This window comes from Lissotriton vulgaris, chromosome 8 (assembly GCF_964263255.1).
Source record: "Lissotriton vulgaris chromosome 8, aLisVul1.2, whole genome shotgun sequence".
Taxonomy (NCBI): Eukaryota; Metazoa; Chordata; class Amphibia; order Caudata; family Salamandridae; genus Lissotriton; species Lissotriton vulgaris.
Genome location: NC_141696.1, coordinates 438,840,894 through 438,863,371, shown reverse-complemented (window position 1 = coordinate 438,863,371; position 22,478 = coordinate 438,840,894). Strand labels below are relative to the sequence as shown.

At 44.6% G+C, this 22,478-nt stretch overlaps 1 protein-coding gene across 3 annotated transcripts in view; it reads right to left on the bottom strand.

The window, feature by feature from the left end:
- Nucleotides 1-22,478, bottom strand: part of TSGA10 (testis specific 10) — a 454,368-nt gene that overhangs the window by 91,836 nt on the left and 340,054 nt on the right. For all 3 annotated transcript variants that reach the window (XM_086933298.1, XM_086933297.1, XM_086933299.1), the window contains exon 15: nucleotides 20,537-20,722. In XM_086933298.1, the coding sequence (XP_086789424.1) occupies nucleotides 20,537-20,722 (186 nt within the window). The remainder of the gene's footprint in view (nucleotides 1-20,536; nucleotides 20,723-22,478) is intronic.

Below are 22,478 nucleotides of genomic sequence, written 5' to 3'. Positions count from 1 at the left end.
GTTATGTTGGGTGGAGTAGAAGTGAGTTCCAGGCAATAACCATACTGGATAATTTGTCTCACCCACTTGTCTGTGGTAATTGCGTTCCAGACTGGTAGGAATTGTTTGCCTCTGCCTCCGACTGGTGTTAGATGGTCTGGAGGGAGTGTGATGAAGTCACTGTTCGGTGGCAGTGGAAGCTCTGGTGTTATTTCGCCCACGTCCTCTGCCCTTGTTGTTATTGCCCCTATAACCTCCCCTGTTAGAGTTTTTGTTAAAGGAACCTTGTGTGTTGCCTTTATATGTAGAGGAATTCTGTGAAGTGTTGCCTCGTGTGGTGCCTCTGTAGGAGGAGCGACAAAAGGAACCTCTGTGTTGTTGAAACTGCAGTGTGCCCATAGATTTAGCAGTTTCGATATCTTTTTTCATTTTATCTAAAATGGTGTCTACTGCAGAGCCAAACAGGAAGACCTGATTAACTGGTTGGTTGAGGATAGTGGATTGCACCTCATTCTTAAAACCAGAGATGCATAGCCACGCGTGTCTGCCTAGTAATACGCTAGTATTAATGGACCTGGCTGCTGTGTCGGCTGCGTTAAGCGCACATTTAATGGAGACATTGGTAATAAATTTGCCTTCTTGAATGAGGTCATTAGCCTGAGCTTTGTAAGGTTCTGGCAGGTGTAGCATTAAACCCTCAAGCTGGTCATAGTGTGCTCGATCGTAGCGAGCTAGTAGAGCCTGTGTGTTTGCTATTCTACATGATTTAGAAGCCTGTGAGGCCACACTCTTGCCTGAGGCTTCTAATATCTTAGACTCCTTATCAGGAGGTGGAGCATCTCCTGTAGTTTGCGAGTTTGCCCTTTTGCGAGCGTGTGCTACTACCAATGAGTCTAGGGGCAACTGGCCTTTAATATAAGCAGGGTCTGTAGGGGCCGCTTTATATTTCTTTTCAATCCTGGGATTGAGTACACGTGCTCTGGCTGGATCTTTGAATATGTCTGGCGCGTGTTTTAGTACCCCTTTTAGCATTGGAAGTGTCCTGACATTTTTCGCAGAGGTAGGAAAAGTGTTGAATAGAAAATCTTCTTCTATTGGGTCAGTGTGCATGTCGACATTGTGGTATTTTGCTGCTCTATCTAGCAGTTGGTTAAGCACAATGGTATCGTCTGTAGGCGACGGCTTTGTACGGTATGGGGAGGTATCAGGGATGGGTTGTGTGTCGTATGGATCATTGTGATCCTCCCATGTGGCGTCTTGTGGATGTGGATCCACTGGTTCGTTAAAGTCATCTTGAGGATCTTTTCCCATGTTATCCTCATCATTATAATCAGAATGTGTAGGGGAGTAGGGCAAAAAAGGCATATTGGGATAGAAAGGAGGAGGAGTAAAGGGCCTAGAGGGAGAAGTTCCGAAGTCCATTTTCTTTGGAGGAATAGGGGGAGGAGTGTATGTGTCCAATGGCCTCTTCTTCCGGTAATAAATTGTAACTTTGCCAGTCTCAGGGTTTATATACAGTTTAGATTGTTCCTCTGATTCCGGATCGGGATGGAAGAGTTCTTCTTCCACTGTCCGTATCTTTGGCGCAGATGTTTTAGGCTTATGACTTTTTGGCTCGAGGGTCTTCGGTTGTGGAGTCTTTTTCAGCTCGACCGTTGGTTTGGGGCTGGTAACCTTTTTCGGTTCGACGTCTTTTGGTTTAGCCGTCTTTTTTGGCTCGACGCCCTGTTTTGGATCGACTTGAGCTTTTGGTTCGATACGCTTCTTGTGCTCGACCGTTTTCTTTGGCTCAGTGTTTTTTGTCGACTCGAAGACTTTTTTCGGTTCAACGGGTTTTGTGGTGTGATCTCCACTCTTTTTAGGATCGACGGCCTTCTTTGGGTTGTGTGTTCCTTTTGGATCGACAACCAGCTTTGGTTCGAGGCTTTTCTGCAGTTCGATGGCCTTAGACTCAGTAAACTTTTTGGGTGGGTGACCTTCTTTGGTTCGACCAACTTCTTCGGTTCGATGACTTTTGGATCGACGCCTTTCTTCGGTTTGACGACCTTTGGCTCTACGGCCTTCTTCGGTTCGACAACCCTCTTGGGGAGAACGTTACTTGGACCTGGGCTATCGGAAGGCTTTGTTTTTGGCTTCAGAGTCGAGCCAGAAGGGGGCTTCTGAAGGGACTTGTCGATCTCGGCTAAGGCCTTTAGGCGATGCTTCGACCGGAGCCTTTGGTTTCGGGGTAAGCGGTGTTGGGGGCTTTGTACTCACGGTTTGCCCCAGTGGGATCTCGTCGTCGGAGTCCGACTGGTCCTCAATGGTGACGATCTCTAGATCAGAGTCCGCCGCTTCCGGTAGGTCATGGTCGTCATCGAAGATGTCGTCCGGTGCCGGTCGCTGCAGCTCTTGCCTAAAGGCCCATCGAATCCGGATGGTCTTCTTCGAACGGAATTGGGCACAAGCTGGGCAATTTTCTTCGTTGTGCTCCGGTGATAAGCACTTCTTGCATACTGTATGTTTGTCAGTATGCGGGAATTTGGAGTGGCATTGTGGGCACCTTTTGAACAGACTCCTTTCCATCGACAGCAGGCCCACGTGGCGTCGAAAGGCCCAAAGGCCCGCGTTGACAACCGGATCAAGACGGAAAGTTTGGTTGAGTCAAGAAGTACCAAGCGAGAACAATACCGTCGAAGTCGAAGGCCTTTTGAGGAAGTTAGTTTCAGTTCCGAAGTTGGAGTAGAGGAATTAACATCCAAACCCAATGGCAGAAAAAAACAATCTGAGGATGGAGAAGATGCCCATGCGAACTGTAGTCCAGTGGAGGAGTCAACTATCTTGTGATACTTCGTAGACTCTTCCAGGACAACAAGGTGCAATCATCCGGACCCAACACTAGGCGGCGATCTATGCAGAATATATGAATTCTGCAGCCCACATGCCTCAAACGTTATATTAAAATTCACAGAGCAGCAGCAGCTAAATTCATATTCTAAAACCATTTAAATAAAACATATAAAACGTTCTTAAATTATGTTAACAAGCACAGAGGAGTTGTCAGTAAAAATTTACACAGTCTGAAGTTAAGGAAGCAAGGCTCAATTCTCAAAGAGAAAGAGAGGAACTGTTCCATCATCAGTTAGTTGTCAACAGCAGTAAGCAAGAATTTGCTGTTACCTTTAAGGGGTCATGAGGTGCAAAGATTAAGCAGTCTGGTCACTTGACGCATGAGCTTTTGCCCCTGCCGCTTCTTTTGCCCCTGCCGCTTGACTTCTTATTATTGGGTGCTTATAATTTTCCTCTCAAACTATACAAAAGAATAGCAGCCATGATGACCTTGTACTTTAGCCAAGTTCCTAGTGATCATCCAAAAATGGGTGGGTATTCTAAGTAAGAATCAATATTACAATTCCTGAATGAATTACTAAACTTTGATATGTTTTTTGTCAATTCACAATTACTAGTACAGTTTAGAAATATTATCTAGAATACGTGATCTGAAAATAAATATATTTTAGTATGCTGTGACATAAATAAACTCGAAGGAAGTCATGATATGAAGCTATATAATAATTTTGATGCCATAGTCCAAGAGAATACCAACATTTAATTGAATTTTTATATTGGCAGACAGATATTAGACAAACCTGTTCATTACCCAGTCCTTAACCAGTTCATAGCAAATAAACCACCCATCGCCAACTAAACAGGCTCTGAATAATTGAAGAGAACTTCCATGTACCTGGCCAATGAAGGATTTTACTTTAGACCACCACTGCAGGTCCCAACTAACCATATACTACGACCCCTTTTTGACATCTCACAATGACAATCAGATATGGGATGGTATTAACAAAGTCCATCCAGGCAGATCTCTCCACCATTTCTCTCTTTAATATATGCCTGGTCAGAACCATAAACTTTAAACAAAGTATCTCAGAACAGACAACCCAGTGCAGTAACCAGCTAAGTGGCCTATAAACATAAGAAATATCATGAAGGGATCTGTAGGGCTGCTCAAAGTTGCCGCCTTACTGAAAACCATAAACTGCGCCCGTATCTCTCACACTTCTTAATCCATCACACAGCTAAGCAATGTGTCCCATTACATAATAACTGCACCTTGGTGGCCCTCACCCATGACACAGAAACACTTCCCAAGCAAGATCAAAACAAAGACAACACATTATCCATCATACACCCTGCACGGTGTAGCATGCTATCCACCTAGGCAAGCATGTAAGCACCCCACATAGAGTTAGTAAGCATGATATAAATATTACAGTACAATACAATATTTAAATAATTGCTAATGAAATTCATTGTATGTAAATTGTCAAGGTGGTGGAAAGGAGCTGGGGCAAGATGGCTTCTGACCGGCCGTAGTGAGAAGTTGCAGTAAATCCTCCCCCCCCCCCCCCAATGCTGGAAAAGATGAAATGTTAGATCGTCCTTACCTCCTGGATCTGCTGATCGGCTGTGTGATTGATTACAAATCACGGCGGTGCTGGAGCCTGGGACTGACAGCATCTGTGAAGTTAGCGGCACTGGCAATCAGCCGTGCAGTCTATCTCCTTTTCTGGTGTGCGAATCACGGTAAGAGGATGACGCCAAGAACGAACAAGCAACAGAAGGACCTGAAGGATGCACAAATGGATCCAACAGCCCGAGCTTCTGTGGCTACGACTGTGGGAGGCCCACTGCAATCCCGAAGAGCGCTATCAAAGAAAACGGGAGAGAGCGGTGGTACCGGCGGCAATATTGACAATGGCAGCAATAGCGGCAACGGCTTGAGTCAGAAGACCGGTAATGTGGGTCATGAAGGGAGCAGCAACGCCTGGGAAAGTAGCCTCCGGCAGCCTGCCCTGATGGAATCCTTTTCCGCAATATCGGCAGAATCAGCGCGAGCTGGATTGGGCGATCAGCAGAAGAATGGTGAAGGCGCACCCGGTGAGGATAGTGTTGCTGCTTCAAGCCGGGCAGCCAGACAGAGAAGTGGAGCTGAACAACAAGAACACGAATGAGCTTGTTCAGCAGAATCAGATGGAGGAACGGGAGATGGAATCAGGCTGTACTGTGCATAAGGAGCCAACCGTAAGTGACTTGGGCCTTAGTCTGGATGCTACGAGGGGGGCCAGGGGGAGCAAAAACAAACTAGGCAAAAATTAACTTGGCTGTCAGGTGTTATCTCCCTCTGTAGAACCCCTCTTAGAGAAAGCAACCTCAGGGGATATAGGGCAAATAGTGGAACAGAGAAAGGGGCCTTGCCACTCTAAAGCACTTGCTGGGTCACCTGAAGGGGACTGTTTTTTTCCCTCAATGATGACACAGACTCTTCATTATCTAGCGATGGCGACTTTACTGATGGCTCAGATTCAGCAGAGACCTCATCAGTGCAAAGAGCACTGGTTGCTCATAGGGCTGTCTTTCATAAAAGCAGGTCAAAATCTAAATCTAAATCCACAGTGATCCCGCTCAGAATGGACATCGCCACGGATAGAAAGCTCGCATGGGATTATTCTGCTACTACTCAGCTATACCAGGACGATGGGGCAATACCCGATCATGGTGGGCACAATAATTCGAGCAGCACAGCGCAGACTCCCTCAATGGACTTAGTCTACACCATGCTAAAGCAGATGCAGGGGGAAGCCAGGTTAGAGAGCCGAAGAGCAAAGCAGGCAACTAAGAACCTACAGGGCTCACTCAGGAAGGCGAATAAATGATACGATGATATGGCACACAGGGTTGCCCACGTGGAGGAGAGAACTGGAAGACTTGAGGATGAGGTCAACAAATGGCAGGCTTTTAAGGAGACGCCCTAGAAGATGGCAGAGGATATTCAGTGGAAGTTCGAAGATTTCGAGAATCGGCAGAGAAGGAACAACATCAGACTCTTGGGATTGGCAGAAGGGGTTGAGGGAGAAGATGTTTTGGCATTTGTGTATCTCTGTTGAAGGGGCATTCCCTGACTTGGCCTCATGGAATTGGGAGGCTGAGGTGCAGCAATCACTATTTTAGTTAGCTTTGATACTCATATTTGTACTGCTTAATGACTATATAGTTGCATAATTGCATGATGGCTAGATGCATAGTTTGTACAAGAACATGTCTCAGGGGGACCAAGGGGAACACAGGGGGGGGGGGGGGTTGCGACTCGGCTATGGGTATAAGCTACCTCACATAGGTCATCACTGACCTATTTGCCCGTGAGGGGGAGGTCTGGGGGCGGGGCTCTGAGGGTTTGGGGGTGTTGGGGAGAGGGGGGAAGAGTAGGGTATAGCACAGCACAGTATCTGAGGTTTATAATGAAGTAAAAAAAAACAAAGCAAGAGAAAACTCAAATATGAAGGCAGGAAAATCAACAATAAACTTAAAGGACAAATGTATGGACAAATGATTGATGTGCACTAATGAGCTTACGAATTGCCTCAGTTAATGTGTGTGGATTGAATGACCAGGTTCAGAGGCAACGGGCTTCTGCAATTCTGTGAACAATGCGTTTGGATTTCTTATGCTTACAAGAGACGCACATAGAGGGGATAAGAGGGAGCTTAATGGAACAGCTAGATTTTCACTTGATCGTAAATACTAAACAGGGGACTAAAACCAGAGGTGTGGCCATACTCTCCAGACGGAGTGATATAACAGTCAAGAGAAAGATGGAAGATCTGAGGAAATATAAATTTTATGGTCAAGTAATGTTCCCTAACGTGTACCCCACCGTCTCCATGTACCAGCTTAAAGTGCATGTAACTTCCCTCCTGTGCCAGCTATGAAGACGCAAATACATTTGCGTCCAACGTTAACATGTCCTCTTTCAGACCCACCCTGAATGGGTTGAATATTCCGTTTCTAAGTATGCTATGCCAACGTCTTTTTGTGGTGTACTTTACACGTTTTTCAGCTCTGGCAAAGTAGGCCCTGAATTCTGCCATCGAGCCTTTTTCCTGCTTTCTGACTCCGAAAGCCTCAGCCCAGGCTGTCTCTGTACCTGTGACCTCTGCCTTACTCCCTGTGCGCCTCACGGCGCCTAGCTCGGCCTGCTGCCTGCCAAGACTGTATTCAACCTTCGAATTATCTGTTCCGCTCCTCGAAAATGCATTCCTGCCTACTAGTTTAAGTAAACATCCCCCCAGCTGCAGAGCAAAGGGCCCGGCCTCACTGTCTTCGTGCAAGTAATTCATAGCCTCTGTTACCATGGTAGGCCCATGCCCCTCGCATTCTCATGCAGACACTTAGGCGCTTATACACGCATTCACAGTTAGTATAGAATAGCTTCTGCCCCAGAGACCTTTTCCGTTTAGATAATATGGTTCCCAAACATCAGATATCAGATATGATAGAAGTACGAGTTGATCTGACATGCCAGACTTCTGTCTCTTTCCGCCAGTGTAAATGTCAAGTCCCCTGCACCCTCCAGTTTCACGTCAATCACACGTCATGCAGCTGCGCGCGCATCCAGGCCTCAGATTTCTGCTGACATTACAAGATTCTGCTTTGTTGCCACCCACTTGTGACACCTACCTGTGACGTTTCTAGCACACACCTCTATGTTCACGCCTAGTTCACGCATTCTAATTACGTATCACTACCACGTGTGTGTTTTATCTTGTTTCTCTCAGCTGTTACGCCTACTGTATTGGTTTCTATAATGTGACTTAAGTATATAAGCTATGTATTGTCAATAAAATATTGCTCTATCCCTTCCTACACCCCAGTGGTGGTAGGAACATGATATCCGGTCTGACCATTCCTTTTTAAGGAATAAAACCCCTAAGAACTCTAACACCATGGACTCTGCCTCTTTCTTTCCGATTGAGTTATTATTGATTAAGTACTTACCTGCATAGAAATTAGGACGGTAAATCAAATATTTACCACATTATTCTGGCGCCCGAATAGGGACCCCTCCCCCACCCCACGCGCCGGTTGGTGCGTTGCAAGCTCTGTCCCCTGCCATCAGTTAGACGGAACTACGCGTACTGGCAGGATTTCCTGTATCTCCCTCTGGCCTACGGAGGTGACGAAGACTGCGATCAGCGCCCAGACGAGGCGGTGAGGAGTGCGGAGGATCCCGACCAGAGCCTAGCCGAAAGAAGCAAGGTCCGAGGTGTCAAGAGGCCCACCAGTTTCCGAAGTATCCACGTGTCGAGTCGAGTCCGGTCCAGTCCAGTCGAGTTTTCCGAGGCCTTCTGTTTCCGTGCTTCCCGATGAGTACCATTGCTGGGACGTATCTAGACGGGTGCATTAGTATGTATCCGGTAAAGACGGGTTTGGGTACACAAATTCGGTCTGCACTGTTTTAGACAGTGTATCTATACTGTTTAGCAGTATATCCGTTGTTCGAGTTCTTGCACTGCTCTTAGCAGTGTATCTGTGCTGTTTAGCAGTACATCCAGTATAGGGGGGGGTAGTCATATATGTCTCAAATGTCTTTCATGTGATTAATGTCGTGGTATGAGTGACTGTTTTTAATGTGCCTTATTGTGTTTTTGTGTAACTAGCTGTGTTCAGAATTAAGTAGCAAGGATTGAGCATTCAGTACTAAGTAAACAAGATGCCGTTTTTCAATAAGTTAAAGCAGATAGGAACTAGGAAAGGGATACTAGAGGAAGAAATTCCTATCCCCCCTAGGGACACTCCTGGAAATTTCATGTATCAGAAACATGGCTTAGATACCATATTATATCTAGATTTATGGGCCGATTATACTAAGCATCTAGACGAGAGACACAGATGGCCTGTTACCGGAACATGGGATGCCGAGTGCATCATGAAGGTAGAAGAAGCACTTTGGAAAAAGAAAGCCAGACAATCTCAGAAAGACGCCATAGAATTTTGGCGTAACGAATCACATAAACGTGCTGAAAAAGCACTCCGTAGAGAAGACAGACATAGAGAAGAATCAGATAAAGCCCGAGAAAACGAACTAGTTACTGAAGGGATCCGAGTAAAATCAGAGCAAGTAGACCGCGCACGAAACAATCTTGTAAATGGTATGTATCTTGTGGCCGAGGGTTCGCCTGAGGCCACTTCAGAAATACCGAAAGACCTGCCGCCACCATTGGTTCCAACTAAAGTAAATCACAGGGCTACTAAGGACATATTTCTGAATTCCTATCTAAACGATGTAGCACCCGCTTACACCAATCCACGTGCCCACGTCCCGCCTACTGACGGTGACGGAGATGGCAACCCGCCTCCAGACCATATCCCGCCATTACCGCAACAAGGTTTCCCCGTCCGACAGCCTGTCGTTCCTCCTCCTCCACCACTTCCCGCACCTAAAATTAATATACCAAATCCGTTTCTACCTGATCCTACTAAAAGACAAGTTCAAGTACATATACAGACTCCACAGAGGGATAATGCTCAAGCTTCCGCCTCAGGAGGTGCGACCGGGGGTCACCAGACCCCGCCAGAAACACACAGATTACACCTTAGGGACATGCAGAACCACCTTACGCCCCAATCACCCTGTTTCGACAGACTCAAAGGACCGCTTTCAGTTTGCAGATATGATCCAGTACCCGGCAAAGACGATAGAATGTTGATAGCATCGCTACGCTTACGACAAGCTACAGATTACCTAATATTGTTCTCGGGAATGAAAGAGCACCTAGATAAAATATATCATTTTGTCCAGACTGGGGAAAATCCTGATAGTATTAAGGAGGCCATGGCACATCAGAAAGTTGACACTCAAGCATATATACTACGTTTTTTCATAAATTGCTTAATAAGAGAACGAGACAGGCCTGAGACAGAACAGGATGAATTAGAGGCACTCAACAAGTGGGGTCAAAATATATCCGAAGGAAAACATGATAAAGGGGGTTGCATAGCCAGTATGTACAGGAAAATAAGAAAAGCAGTGATAGAAATACACGAAAAAGAGAAAGAAAAACCTTCCTCCGAGGAGGAAGAACCTGAAGAACCAGAAAAAACTACAGATACGATAGCGTATGTAGGTAAGGGAACTTACCTTAGGAAAGGCATTCGTCCAGAAAGCAAGAGAGTTTTTCTCTCTGGCATATCAAAACCGAATTCTCCTGAACATCAGTTCCAAGAGACTGATAAAATGCTTCGAGAACGAATGGGGTACCATGTACTCAATTCTATGGATGAACAAGAACTAGCCCGGTCAGCAGTACTATGGGCTGACAATCCGAACATATACAATGATGACACAGTAGCGCAGACATTTCTGAACCTTTCCCCAGACGAGCAGAAATTAGCAGGTGTATACATGATTCAGCACCTCCTCACGTTATACAGAAACCAACATTCTGATCCAGGTCCCTTACACGATACATTAGAAGCACTACTCATGGACAGATGGAGAGGCCTAAGTACCAAGTTAATACAAATAATTCTAGAACAACGGCACAGATATAACACCTTTCTAAGTTCACAATATGTTCCCGCTCCGCCCCCAGAAAGAAAAATGTACCATATGGAGCGTCTGCATGGCATTGAAAGTCAGAACCCCTTACGAGAAGTACATCCAGTTATGGGTACCGATAATACCTTGAAACGTGTGTATGTACACACACCTCTGACCAAGTTAGAACTATTGGAAATGAAGAAACTAGTACCCTGTCATGATAAAGACCCTGCGGGTTTTCACAGAGAACTTAAAGACATGCTACTGATGGGAGATTACACATATGCAGATATCATGAAAATGTTGAAGGTATTGTTGCCTACAGGCATCTACGAGAAACTTAAGGAACGAGAATGGGAGGTAGGAGACAAAAAGATAATATGGGCAGAAATAGAAGACGAGGAAAAACTTCGGACCCCAGGGCTAGGCCTTGGGGAGAAAACTAAAGCATTACCAGGTTTGATAGTACAGGTTCTGCCAAGATTACTGACAACTAGAAAGGAAGACTGGGATGCAATCTCAGCCTGTAAACAGAAACACGATGAAGATACTAGTGACTTCTATTCAAGATTCGAGAAATGTTTCCTTATTAATAGTGGTCTTAAACCAAGTAGCGAATCGTACCCGCACCTTTTTGTATCAAAGTTAGTCGAGAATTCCCTGACATCAGTCAAGAACCGTGTATATAAAGTTGAAAGTACATGGCAAGCAAATACGCCATCCCAGATGTTACAAATGTTACAATACCATCAGAACAGAATCAGGGAAGAACAGGATCATGAACAGAAACGTATGAAAGATACGAAAATGAAAATGTTAGTGGCCCAGTCGGTTCCAGCCGACGGCCAGAGAAAGGGTACGACCCAGACCCAGAATTCAGCAGCTCCCGTTAAAGGGACATGCAACTATTGCAAGCAGCCAGGTCACTACGTACACGAATGCCCGGTCCTGAAACACAATATAGCAACAGGTAAAACTAAAGAAAGACCGCATCCGCCTAGACACGACCAGGGTCTGCAACAGACTTCACAGAATTCACAACCTATGCATGCTTCATCACATACAGGACAGACCGCTACGGTATCACAGTCGCAGTCACAGCCACAGCCCATTGCTGCAACACAGCAAGTTTCACAACAGATGTACCAGTATGCCCAATCTAATTACCCCGATTATCCACGATACACATGAAACAGCCTAGAGAGGGAGTTTGGCTTGCCTCTTATTGAGATTCCTGTAGATAAAGAGGGTCCTTATGTACACAGTCAAGTATTGGGAAAAGACAGAAAGTTTTTAATTGACACAGGGGCAAGCCGCACAACAATCAGCCATGACGAAGTCCCAGGGGCACCCCTCTCAGGCTCACAGAATGTTTCCCTTGGTTTTTCAGGACAGCCTATTGTAAATGAGGTATCGCAGCCCGTCCCCCTGGCTGTGGGTCCATTATCACGGGTTACAGACTTGTTACTTACGAAATCATGTCCAGAAAACTTGTTAGGAATAAAGACATTGAAGGCTCTAGGAGCAGTGATATGTTGTTCTCCGGAAGGAGTTAGACTCTTTTTGCGAGATTTCAAAGGTCACTATGTATTACGAGAGTTTGATGTCAGATTGAAAAATGTACCGGATCACTTGTGGGCACAAGGCCCAACCGATGTAGGCTGCATGCACATTACACCATACCGTGTTACACTGAAGCCAGGTGTTGTTTTACCACGAATCAGACAATACAAGTTACCACCCGATGCTGTAGTGGCTTTACTGGAAATCATTGAAGAGCTCATTGCCCAAGGAGTGGTCGTAGAGACCGACTCCAACATCTGTAATTCCCCTATCATTCCGATTCTTAAACGTACTGATTCCAATGCACCGCCAGTATATCGGCTGGTGATTGATTTACGAGAACTGAATAAATGCATTGTACCACAGTACCCTGTGGTTCCCGACATCTCTTCCCTATTGACTGCCATTGATTCAGAAGCAACGTTCTTTACTGTAATTGACCTCAAGAACGCCTTCTTCAGTGTGCCCATTGACCCAGAGAGCCAATACCTTTTCGGATTCAGTTTAAATGGACGAAGTTTCAAATTTTCACGCGCACCTCAAGGATTCACAGAAAGCCCCAGCATCTATAGTCAAGCACTGAAAAGACAACTTGATTGTATTCAAATGCCAGTTAACACCGCCTTACTACAATACGTCGATGATCTGCTGATCACCGCACGAAGCGAACCCGAATGTGAACAAGCATCACTGACAGTTTTACATTTTCTGGCCGACAAGGGACACAAGGTGTCTCCTTCGAAGCTACAATTCTGTGTTCAGCAAGTTGTGTACTTGGGTCACTTGCTGTCCAAAGTGGGGAGACAGCTCACTCCTGACCGTATCCAGTTAATTGTAAATATGCCACAACCCCAGACACAAAAGGAAGTGCGGGCCTTCATAGGCCTCACCTCGTACTGCAGACAATGGATTCCTCAGTATGCATTTCTAGCTAAACCACTCATTCAGTTGACAACACAGGAGGCAGCGACTTCGACTGTCCTTCCTTGGACTCAGGAACATACACAGGCCTTTGAAGAATTAAAGAAAGCTTTATGCCAAGCACCAGTTTTAGCGACACCATGTTACAGCAAACCTTTTACACTTTTTGTTACAGAACGTGATGGTACAGCATTGTCTGTCCTCACTCAAGACCAAGCAGGTTCACATAAACCTTGCGCTTATTTTTCAAGTACATTGGATTCAGTAGCCCAAGCACTCCCTGCGTGCTTAAAGTCAGTAGCAGCAACAGCCTTAGCAATCAGGCAGAGCGATTCAATTGTATTAGGACATCCATTAACAGTACAAGTTCCACATTCTGTAGAGGTTCTTTTAAACAGAACTCAGACTCAACACTTGACTATAGCACGACTGACAGGTTATGAATTAACGCTATTCCAGCCACACATAGAAATCAGACGCTGCAGCATTCTAAACCCCGCAACATTGTTACCCTCGATTATGACAGATCCAGCCCCGCATGATTGTATAGAGATCATTAATGCAGTAACAAAGCCCCGACGAGACTTAACAGATGTTCCATTGGCAAATCCAGACCTGACACTTTACGTGGATGGTTCATGTATGAGAACAAGTACAGGAGAATTAGTGGCCGCATATGCAGTGACCACTGAAACTGAAGTTAAAGAAACATATCGTATTGAGACACTGTCCGCTCAAGCGGCAGAGCTCATCGCTCTGACCCGAGCTTGTATACTAGCCAAGAACAGAAATGTTAACATATACACTGATTCCCCTTATGCGTTCGGAGTTGTACACGACTTCGGAATGTTATGGCAAGAACGAGGCTTTTTGACCTCTCACGGTGCCAAGATCCAACACGGTCCCCTCATTCAAGCACTGTTAGAAGCAATACATCTGCCTTCAGGCATATCCGTCATGAAGTGTAAAGCACATACTAAAGTTACAGATTCTGTTTCCCAGGGTAACGACCTGGCAGACCAGACAGCAAAACATACAGCATTGACTCACACTCAGACACCTGACGTGACAAAGACAATAGTACCGACACATTGTATGACAGTCAGGGATCCCACACTAGATGTAATAGATATCCAGACACATGCTACTGCAGATGAAATAAAGAAATGGACTGAACTAGGAGGGATCCAGACAGATCAAGGTTGGATGACGAAGGGAAAATCTACATGGTTTCTCCCCGACTCTATGGTTCAAGTCATAATCAATACAGCACATAGTCCAGCACATCTAGGAGAAAAAGCGATGTTAGACAGTTTACAGAATCTCTGGTACAACAAACACTTACGAGCAGCAGCAAAACAGAAAGTGCGTACTTGCATGATCTGTTGTCAGTTCAATCCAGGTAAAAGCGTCCCTGTAGAGCAAGGTGGATTTCATCCTCCCGATCACCCTTTTGAAGTCCTCCAGATGGATTATATCCAGATGGACCGTTGTCGAGGATTCAAGTACGTCCTCGTAATTGTTTGTGCACTTTCCCGTTGGACCGAAGCATATCCAGTCCCAGATTACACTGCTCCGACCACTGCCAGGCAGCTGGTTCGAGAATTCTTCCCACGATACGGCTTGCCTCGTGTCGTGTACTCAGATAACGGACAGCCATTCTCATCCGAACTCATGAAACAGGTTTCCCTGCTGCTAGGATATCAGTGGAGATTCCATTGTGTCCAACATCCCGAAGCCGCTGGCCTTGTAGAGAGGCATAACCAGACACTAAAGACCCGCCTTGCTAAAATCTGTAAAGAGAAAGGGGTCGACTGGATAGTCGCCCTGCCAGTTGCATTGTTCTATATGAGAATGGTCGCCCATTCGAGATCAGGACTATCCCCGTATGAAGTGGTCTTTGGCAGACCACCGAATATGTGGGGGACGCCCATACCTAAGAAAATTACCGATGTTGATTGTAATATGCTGACAGATTACCTTGCCTCCTTGATGTCTGCACTCCAATCATGTCGTTCACAGGTTGCCGCAGCCTTCCCTGACAACACTGATGTAAAGCCACACGATGTCCGCCCCGGTGACACAGTCCTAATTAGGAACTTCGACAGGAAAAGTCCGCTGGAGCCCCGCTGGAAAGAGCCGAAGACCGTCCTTCTTACAACACGGACCGCTATCAAGGTGGAAGGCCGAAAGGGGTGGATCCATACGAGCCATATAAAAAAATGCAATGAACTGATGCCAGAAACAGACTCGTCCACCCCCTCAAAGGACTGCATCGAACCTAGAGACTTTAAAGTTCCGAAACAAGAGAAAACTCCCCAAGAGGAGTACCGCATGAAACTTCGATCTAGCAAGTCAGACAGTTTAATTGTTTAAGTCCTCCCCTAGGTGAATCGGTTAAATAGTTTCTGACATGTATCCCCTAGATCGAGATAGAGAGAGAGAGAGACAACTCAAGAAACGTACATATTGCAAATCACTCCGTAGTCACTGTATAGTGACATTATTAATTATGTTTTTTCTAAGTCTTCTGATTATTGTTGCTAGTATATTGCTTCCCATATACTACCCTATCTTCAAGCGCGAACAATCTGCTTACAATGTTTCTGCTGAACATTCTTTTAGTGAATTACCTCCCCACGAACTTTCTTACAGACTCGTGCTGCGCAACAACACTTTCATTAGTATGTTACACCACTCCCATCAGACTAACAATGCTACAAACTGTTGGATATGTGGCCGACTCCCTCCCTACCAGAAATACAAGGGAGTTCTGCCCCTCTTTCCGTACCCGTTCACTCACAATGGCTCTTGTGGTGCATGGTTTAGAATAATTAATTCCTTAGATCCTGATGTCGCTGTTTTTAAGGGGAGCTGGGTTTGGGGAAACTTGAACTTAGTTCTGCTTAATGCCTGTTACCCTGACAAGAAGGGACTTCCCATTAGAATAGGAACTGATCTAGAAAATGAAGTATATGGATTAGGTAATTATACAATTAACCTTATGATTCTTACTGTCGAAGCCGAAGCCGAAGCCGCACCAGTTCTCCCTGCTATGTCAGTATTACCAGTCACTGGTGATTTATGTGTCAGTAAGAAGGGTTCAGTACACTTAGGTCATAGCAAATGTACTACTGTGGTCGAATTCAGTGACCAAGGCAAATCTTCCTTTAGAGCTACTCGTCATTCCTACTTTGTTTGTGGCCATACCGCATACATACGCTTACCTCCAGATTGGGATGGTACCTGTTACATTGCATTCCTTCTGCCACCTGTTTTTCTAGCTCCTCCTGATTATCATAGAAATACAAATCTAGTAAAGAATAGACTCCGAAGAGATCTCCCGATTGTCGACTACACTGAAACGGCATGGGAGCAATACACAGATTTCAATAAAGGATTCTTTTTCTTCACGGGTCCCGTCCAAAATAGTAAACTAATACGCAGATTAACTAGAACACTTGAAGCAGTAGTGAATGAAACTGCCTCCGCCCTAGGTAACTTAACAGAGGAGCAGTCCGCCATGCGGGTTGTTGTTCTTCAGAATCGTCTTGTTATTGACGTCATCTTGGCAGACAGAGGCGGAGCTTGTAAGGTCATCGGGTCAAGTTGCTGTGTTTCCATTCCAGAAAACGCGCCAACGGTATACCAAGCTATTACACGTCTTCATAAAATTGCAAATCAGATACATCAGAATCCAGGCACCTGGACTTGGTCCGGTTGGTTCTGGACAACGTTAACCGCTTGGGGATGGAAGATCCTATCCTTCCTAGGCATTGCCCTTGTCATAGTATTCAGTTGCTGCCTGTGCCTACAGTGTGGGCCAGCGATTTGTGGACTGTGTGCCACATCGTGCATTGAACATTCCAGTTTTCTCTCAAAACGTGAAATAAAGAAAGAAGAACAAATGATGTTACAAGAACAGACTGATCGATTCATGAGGATCGATATATCATGAAGGGTCCGTAGGGAACAAGGAGGGAATGAGGAAATATAAATTTTATGGTCAAGTAATGTTCCCTAACGTGTACCCCACCGTCTCCATGTACCAGCTTAAAGTGCATGTAACTTCCCTCCTGTGCCAGCTATGAAGACGCAAATACATTTGCGTCCAACGTTAACATGTCCTCTTTCAGACCCACCCTGAATGGGTTGAATATTCCGTTTCTAAGTATGCTATGCCAACGTCTTTTTGTGGTGTACTTTACACGTTTTTCAGCTCTGGCAAAGTAGGCCCTGAATTCTGCCATCGAGCCTTTTTCCTGCTTTCTGACTCCGAAAGCCTCAGCCCAGGCTGTCTCTGTACCTGTGACCTCTGCCTTACTCCCTGTGCGGCTCACGGCGCCTAGCTTGGCCTGCTGCCTGCCAAGACTGTATTCAACCTTCGAATTATCTGTTCCGCTCCTCGAAAATGCATTCCTGCCTACTAGTTTAAGTAAACATCCCCCCAGCTGCAGAGCAAAGGGCCCGGCCTCACTGTCTCCGTGCAAGTAATTCATAGCCTCTGTTACCATGGTAGGCCCATGCCCCTCGCATTCTCATGCAGACACTTAGGCGCTTATACACGCATTCACAGTTAGTATAGAATAGCTTCTGCCCCAGAGACCTTTTCCGTTTAGATAATATGGTTCCCAAACATCAGATATCAGATATGATAGAAGTACGAGTTGATCTGACATGCCAGACTTCTGTTTCTTTCCGCCAGTGTAAATGTCAAGTCCCCTGCACCCTCCAGTTTCACGTCAATCACACGTCATGCAGCTGCGCGCGCATCCAGGCCTCAGATTTCTGCTGACATTACAAGATTCTGCTTTGTTGCCACCCACTTGTGACACCTACCTGTGACGTTTCTAGCACACACCTCTATGTTCACGCCTAGTTCACGCATTCTAATTACGTATCACTACCACGTGTGTGTTTTATCTTGTTTCTCTCAGCTGTTACGCCTACTGTATTGGTTTCTATAATGTGACTTAAGTATATAAGCTATGTATTGTCAATAAAATATTGCTCTATCCCTTCCTACACCCCAGTGGTGGTAGGAACATGATATCCGGTCTGACCATTCCTTTTTAAGGAATAAAACCCCTAAGAACTCTAACACCACGGACTCTGCCTCTTTCTTTCCGATTGAGTTATTATTTATTAAGTACTTACCTGCATAGAAATTAGGACGGTAAATCAAATATTTACCACAGATCAGTGGGGAAGATGGGTATTGGTGGAGTGTATGATAAGGGGTGAGATGTTTACTATCTGCTCAGTATATGGATCGACCGAGGTTGACCCTGACATTTTTTAATTTTTAGAATCAGAATTAGCTTTCTGGCTCACACCAGTCATCATGAGTGGAGATTTTATTATAAACGGGATGGGGGCTCTGGACGGAGACTGGGGATCGATATACGGGTCGGAAGAAAAGGACTTTTCTAGCAATCTTTAATCTGGCTCGGAATAATTCACTAGCAGATGTGTGGGCATGATTGAAGCCCAACAACCCAGGTAGCACATACCTCTCGGCTCCCCATAAGGTGGTTGCTAGGCTCGATTACTTTTTTGTTGCCATTATAGTATTACCCACCTAGGCATGTGAGCTACACCTTCACACTATGCCATTATAGTATTACTCACTAAGGCATGTGAGCTACACCTTGAATTATAATTATTACTGCACATTTTTGTTTTATGTCGCATGGTTTTACCACATCGCGCCGTGGATGTCCAGCACAGTCTGCGTGACACTTCTCACATGTACGAATTAGCAACACCTTAAGAGCATGGTATGAGTTCTAAGTCTAGTAATATTTCAAGTGATACATAGAAGTCTAATTTATTGTTATATGTTCCCCTTGTCTACGTTTTTGCAGGCTTTTAATCAGGCAGACAATGGTAGTCCTGATGATGATCCACCATTCTTGAATGGATCGAAACGCCGTCGACATGATATGTGGGCTTAACACTAGTTCACTATTATGTGCATAATCTGTTTTGTTCCCCACATATGTGAAGCAAGCACATTTTAGAGTTTCCTTTTCTTGCTCCATTTTGGTTATATGCCTGATATATCCCATGTGTCTGTATTGTCTCTAAGTTTATGTAAGCATTGTGGATACAGGACTGAGTCCCACTGTTTTATTGTTCTTCAAATTGTTTACCGAATTATTGAATAAACCTGCAAGTCCGGCTGGACTTTCTTGTTGTTATAGCGCACATTGTGGCCTATAATTATTACAATCTTTAATTTTTGTGTCAAGGGCCATTGTTTTTTGTAAAAATCGGAATAATTCACTGGCAGATGTGTGGGCACGATTGAAGCCCAACAACCCAGGTAGCACATACCTCTCGGCTCCCCATAAGGTGGTTGCTAGGCTCGATTACTTTTTTGTATCTAACTCGCTGATGTCCAGGTTTCATATTGAGAAGCTATCCCGGATTATCTCAAACCATAACCCGATAGTGTTAACAGCTGATACTGTAAGGGGGTAAACCTGAGCGGATGTGGACTTTTGAGAGAGGGCTGCTGAGAGATCCAGGATATGTGCAACATATGAAGGAATGGATAGTGGGCATTCTGGGACATCAATAGAGGAAGCACTTGCTCAGAGGTTGCTTGGGACGCATTTAAGGCCGGGATACGAGTTGAGACCTTGAGCTTTAGTCTACATAGACAGAAACAGGAGGGGCTGGTAGCAAAAAAACTATGCCAGGCAGTAGCTGATGCTGAGGAGTGGAAATGCTGCAATGGCATTGGGTGTATCGCTGGATCATGCTATGCTAAAACTGACATTGGCAAAATCTGAAGCTCAGGAGTTTATAGCTATCAAGGCAGATGCAACTTTTCTGGCAAGAAAGCAGCAATGCTATGAGCTTAGTGAACGGGTTGGGCATACATTAGCGGTGCGCCCGAGACAGAAAACATCAATCGCGGAGGTCAAGGAGATATCGGACAGAAAGGGAGGTATAGTTAACGAGCCAGCAGGGATCCAATAGATATTTAGACAATTCTATGGCAACTTATATAGTGAAGAACAGGTGAAAGACCCTTTGGAAATCCAAACGTATTTTAGGGAAATTCCTATACAAACAATTGCAGAGGGAGATAGGGAGGTGCTGGAAACTCCTTTGACCACCGAAGAGATCCTTGCCGCCCTGAGTAGCCTTCCATCTGGCAAAGCAGCTGGGCCTGATCAGATCCCCCTAGAATTTTACAAAGTCTTTGAGGCGGTAATCGGACACGATAACTCAAGCTTATCATTGTCACTTTGGTTTTATTTTTTGTCTTAGGAAGTGTGATTCTTACTCTTTGACGATTTTTTTCTTTGTTCTTATTGTTAAAGTATGTATATATCTCAGATGATTTCTGTATGGTTTTACTGTAGTGTTGCTGTGCTCAAAATGATAAAAGACTAATAAAGAATTAAAAAAATTGAAATTCATTGTATGAAATATTCCTTCATAAATATACATTTTGGGTCTTCTGAAGCTGGTTGCATGTTACAATGTAGTGTGTCGATCCCGGTCGTATACTTTGAGAATGATGTCCCGGAGCACAGCAATATAACTGAAGCATATAAAATCACAGTAAAGCACACAAGAATCAAAGTTTCGTGGGAGGATGTTCTGTTGTTTTCCGGCTGTCAATACTAGATCATTAAACATGTTCCATTCCATCGCCAGTACAAATATATGTTTTTATCTTACTTGTTCAATTTCTAGCTCCATCGAGTCCATTTGCTCCTTCAACCTGCGACGCTCAGACTCGGAATTGAGAAGCTCTAGTCGCATGGAGCTGCACTCCCCTTCAGATTGGTGATATTTGCTTTGCCATGTTTCAACTTCAGAAGTAGCTCTTCGATAGTTCTCCAAGTGTTCTCTGTTCTCCTTTTCCTGAGAACATAAAAACAATTTTCATTGTGACCACACGTCTTCATTATGCAAAAATCAACATCACAAGCTTGCATTTGTGGAAAAAACTTTTCTTAGCATACATCAAAGCTGGAACCTCGACGTTACATGACAGATGAAACTTGTTAATTTTTTCTTTTGCTTTTGTGATCCAGACAGTAAGATGAACTTCCAAGTGGTATGTGGTTGCTTTTAGAAGTCCTGTTCTAGGTGAGCTTGGGCAATGGCGGTTATAATGATAAAATATTATGCATTGGGAGAGGCGTTTTTTCAACCATCTCCTTTCCTACAGATTTGCATGACTATAATGAGTGAGGTGACCTTTCTCTTGGCCTGCAGCAGTCCATACAGCTAAAATGCCATTTCTTCTAATTTGTGTCAGACGATGCGCTTGTTCAATCCTCCTGTTCGTCTCCTGCCTCACATAAACAAAGTCATGCCTCTAGTGCAAGGTGACTGTGCTATGGCATTAATTCCTTCCTTTCCCTTTGATAAGCAGATGGTTCTTCTAGCTTTCTCCACTTGGTCTCTCTGTCTGGCAAAGGGGCAGTATATTGTGGCAGGAAATTCAGAATTCGCCAGATCCTACCTTAGGTACATATAACGATAAAGACAAGAAGAGACATCTACGATTGACTACAGAGAGCAACCAGACCACAGTACGTTTCCACTAGCTTGTAGTAAAATGTAAGAGAAGGAGCTCACAGGCTTTGGTGCTCCATCTGAGGTCACCTTCAGATTTCTGCAATAAAGGTTAAGGCCACTCAGAGTAACCAGCTAGCTATTTCCGGCCTGGGAAGAAGTATGCCCATTATAAAAATGCTACAAAAAAATTAAAGATCAGTTTAAATCATCCCCAGAGATAAAGAGGTTCCTTTCTCATGAGAATATAGCTGAGCTCAATTTTGCCACTCCTCAATTTCATTGATTTTACCCCCAAGAGAACATTAGAAAGGTGCCCATTCGAATTGTGACATCTAGTATTAGAGGTGTGCCAATACTCGGTTTGATCCACATCGAGGCTAGTAAGACAATAAAAGCTAACAGCCTGGGTGATCTTCTCAGCAAAGATGTAATAAAAAATGTCAGATGCCTGCAGCCAAACCACTCTATGTACCTAAAAAAGCAGCACCTTTTTGTAAGTTCACTTCATATCTGAGCTAGTGACCCATTAGGGAGAAAATGATGAACAGAGCACATGGTAATCTCTTAAGCTTTTCAAACCAATGTCAGGGTTTGCCTTCAAACTCTTTGATGGATTTGTTCTTGCAGTCTGGTTGTTCCCATTTCGCTTGACTGGAGGCATTGGGCAGCAGTATTATTTACAAAGGGAAAGGATTTAGCAGAAGGCTATAACATTACGTTCATCCTGAGTTACAGGTGCCACTATAGCCTGACCATGAGGTGAATTCTTTAAGGACATCAGATCGAGGGCAAGTTCCTGCTCCTTTCACCTCTCTTTTATGCAGCATTTTCGGTGGCAGTAAGAATTTGCTAGTCCTTTAAAATTGAACAATAGATGCTTAGGTGTTATGAACTTTCCAAGGTTTCCCTAAGGCTGGGAGAATGCCAGTTCACAGGCAAATTCAGAAGGAAATAAATGGTTTGATGGAACTGAAGCACTAGAAAATACAAGTAGCAAAAAGAGCAGAGAGTTCAATTCTCAATATAGAGCTATCCTGATCAAGCGACCTATAGATACTAAATCAAGAGGCCATTGACCTATTTAAGTACCTTC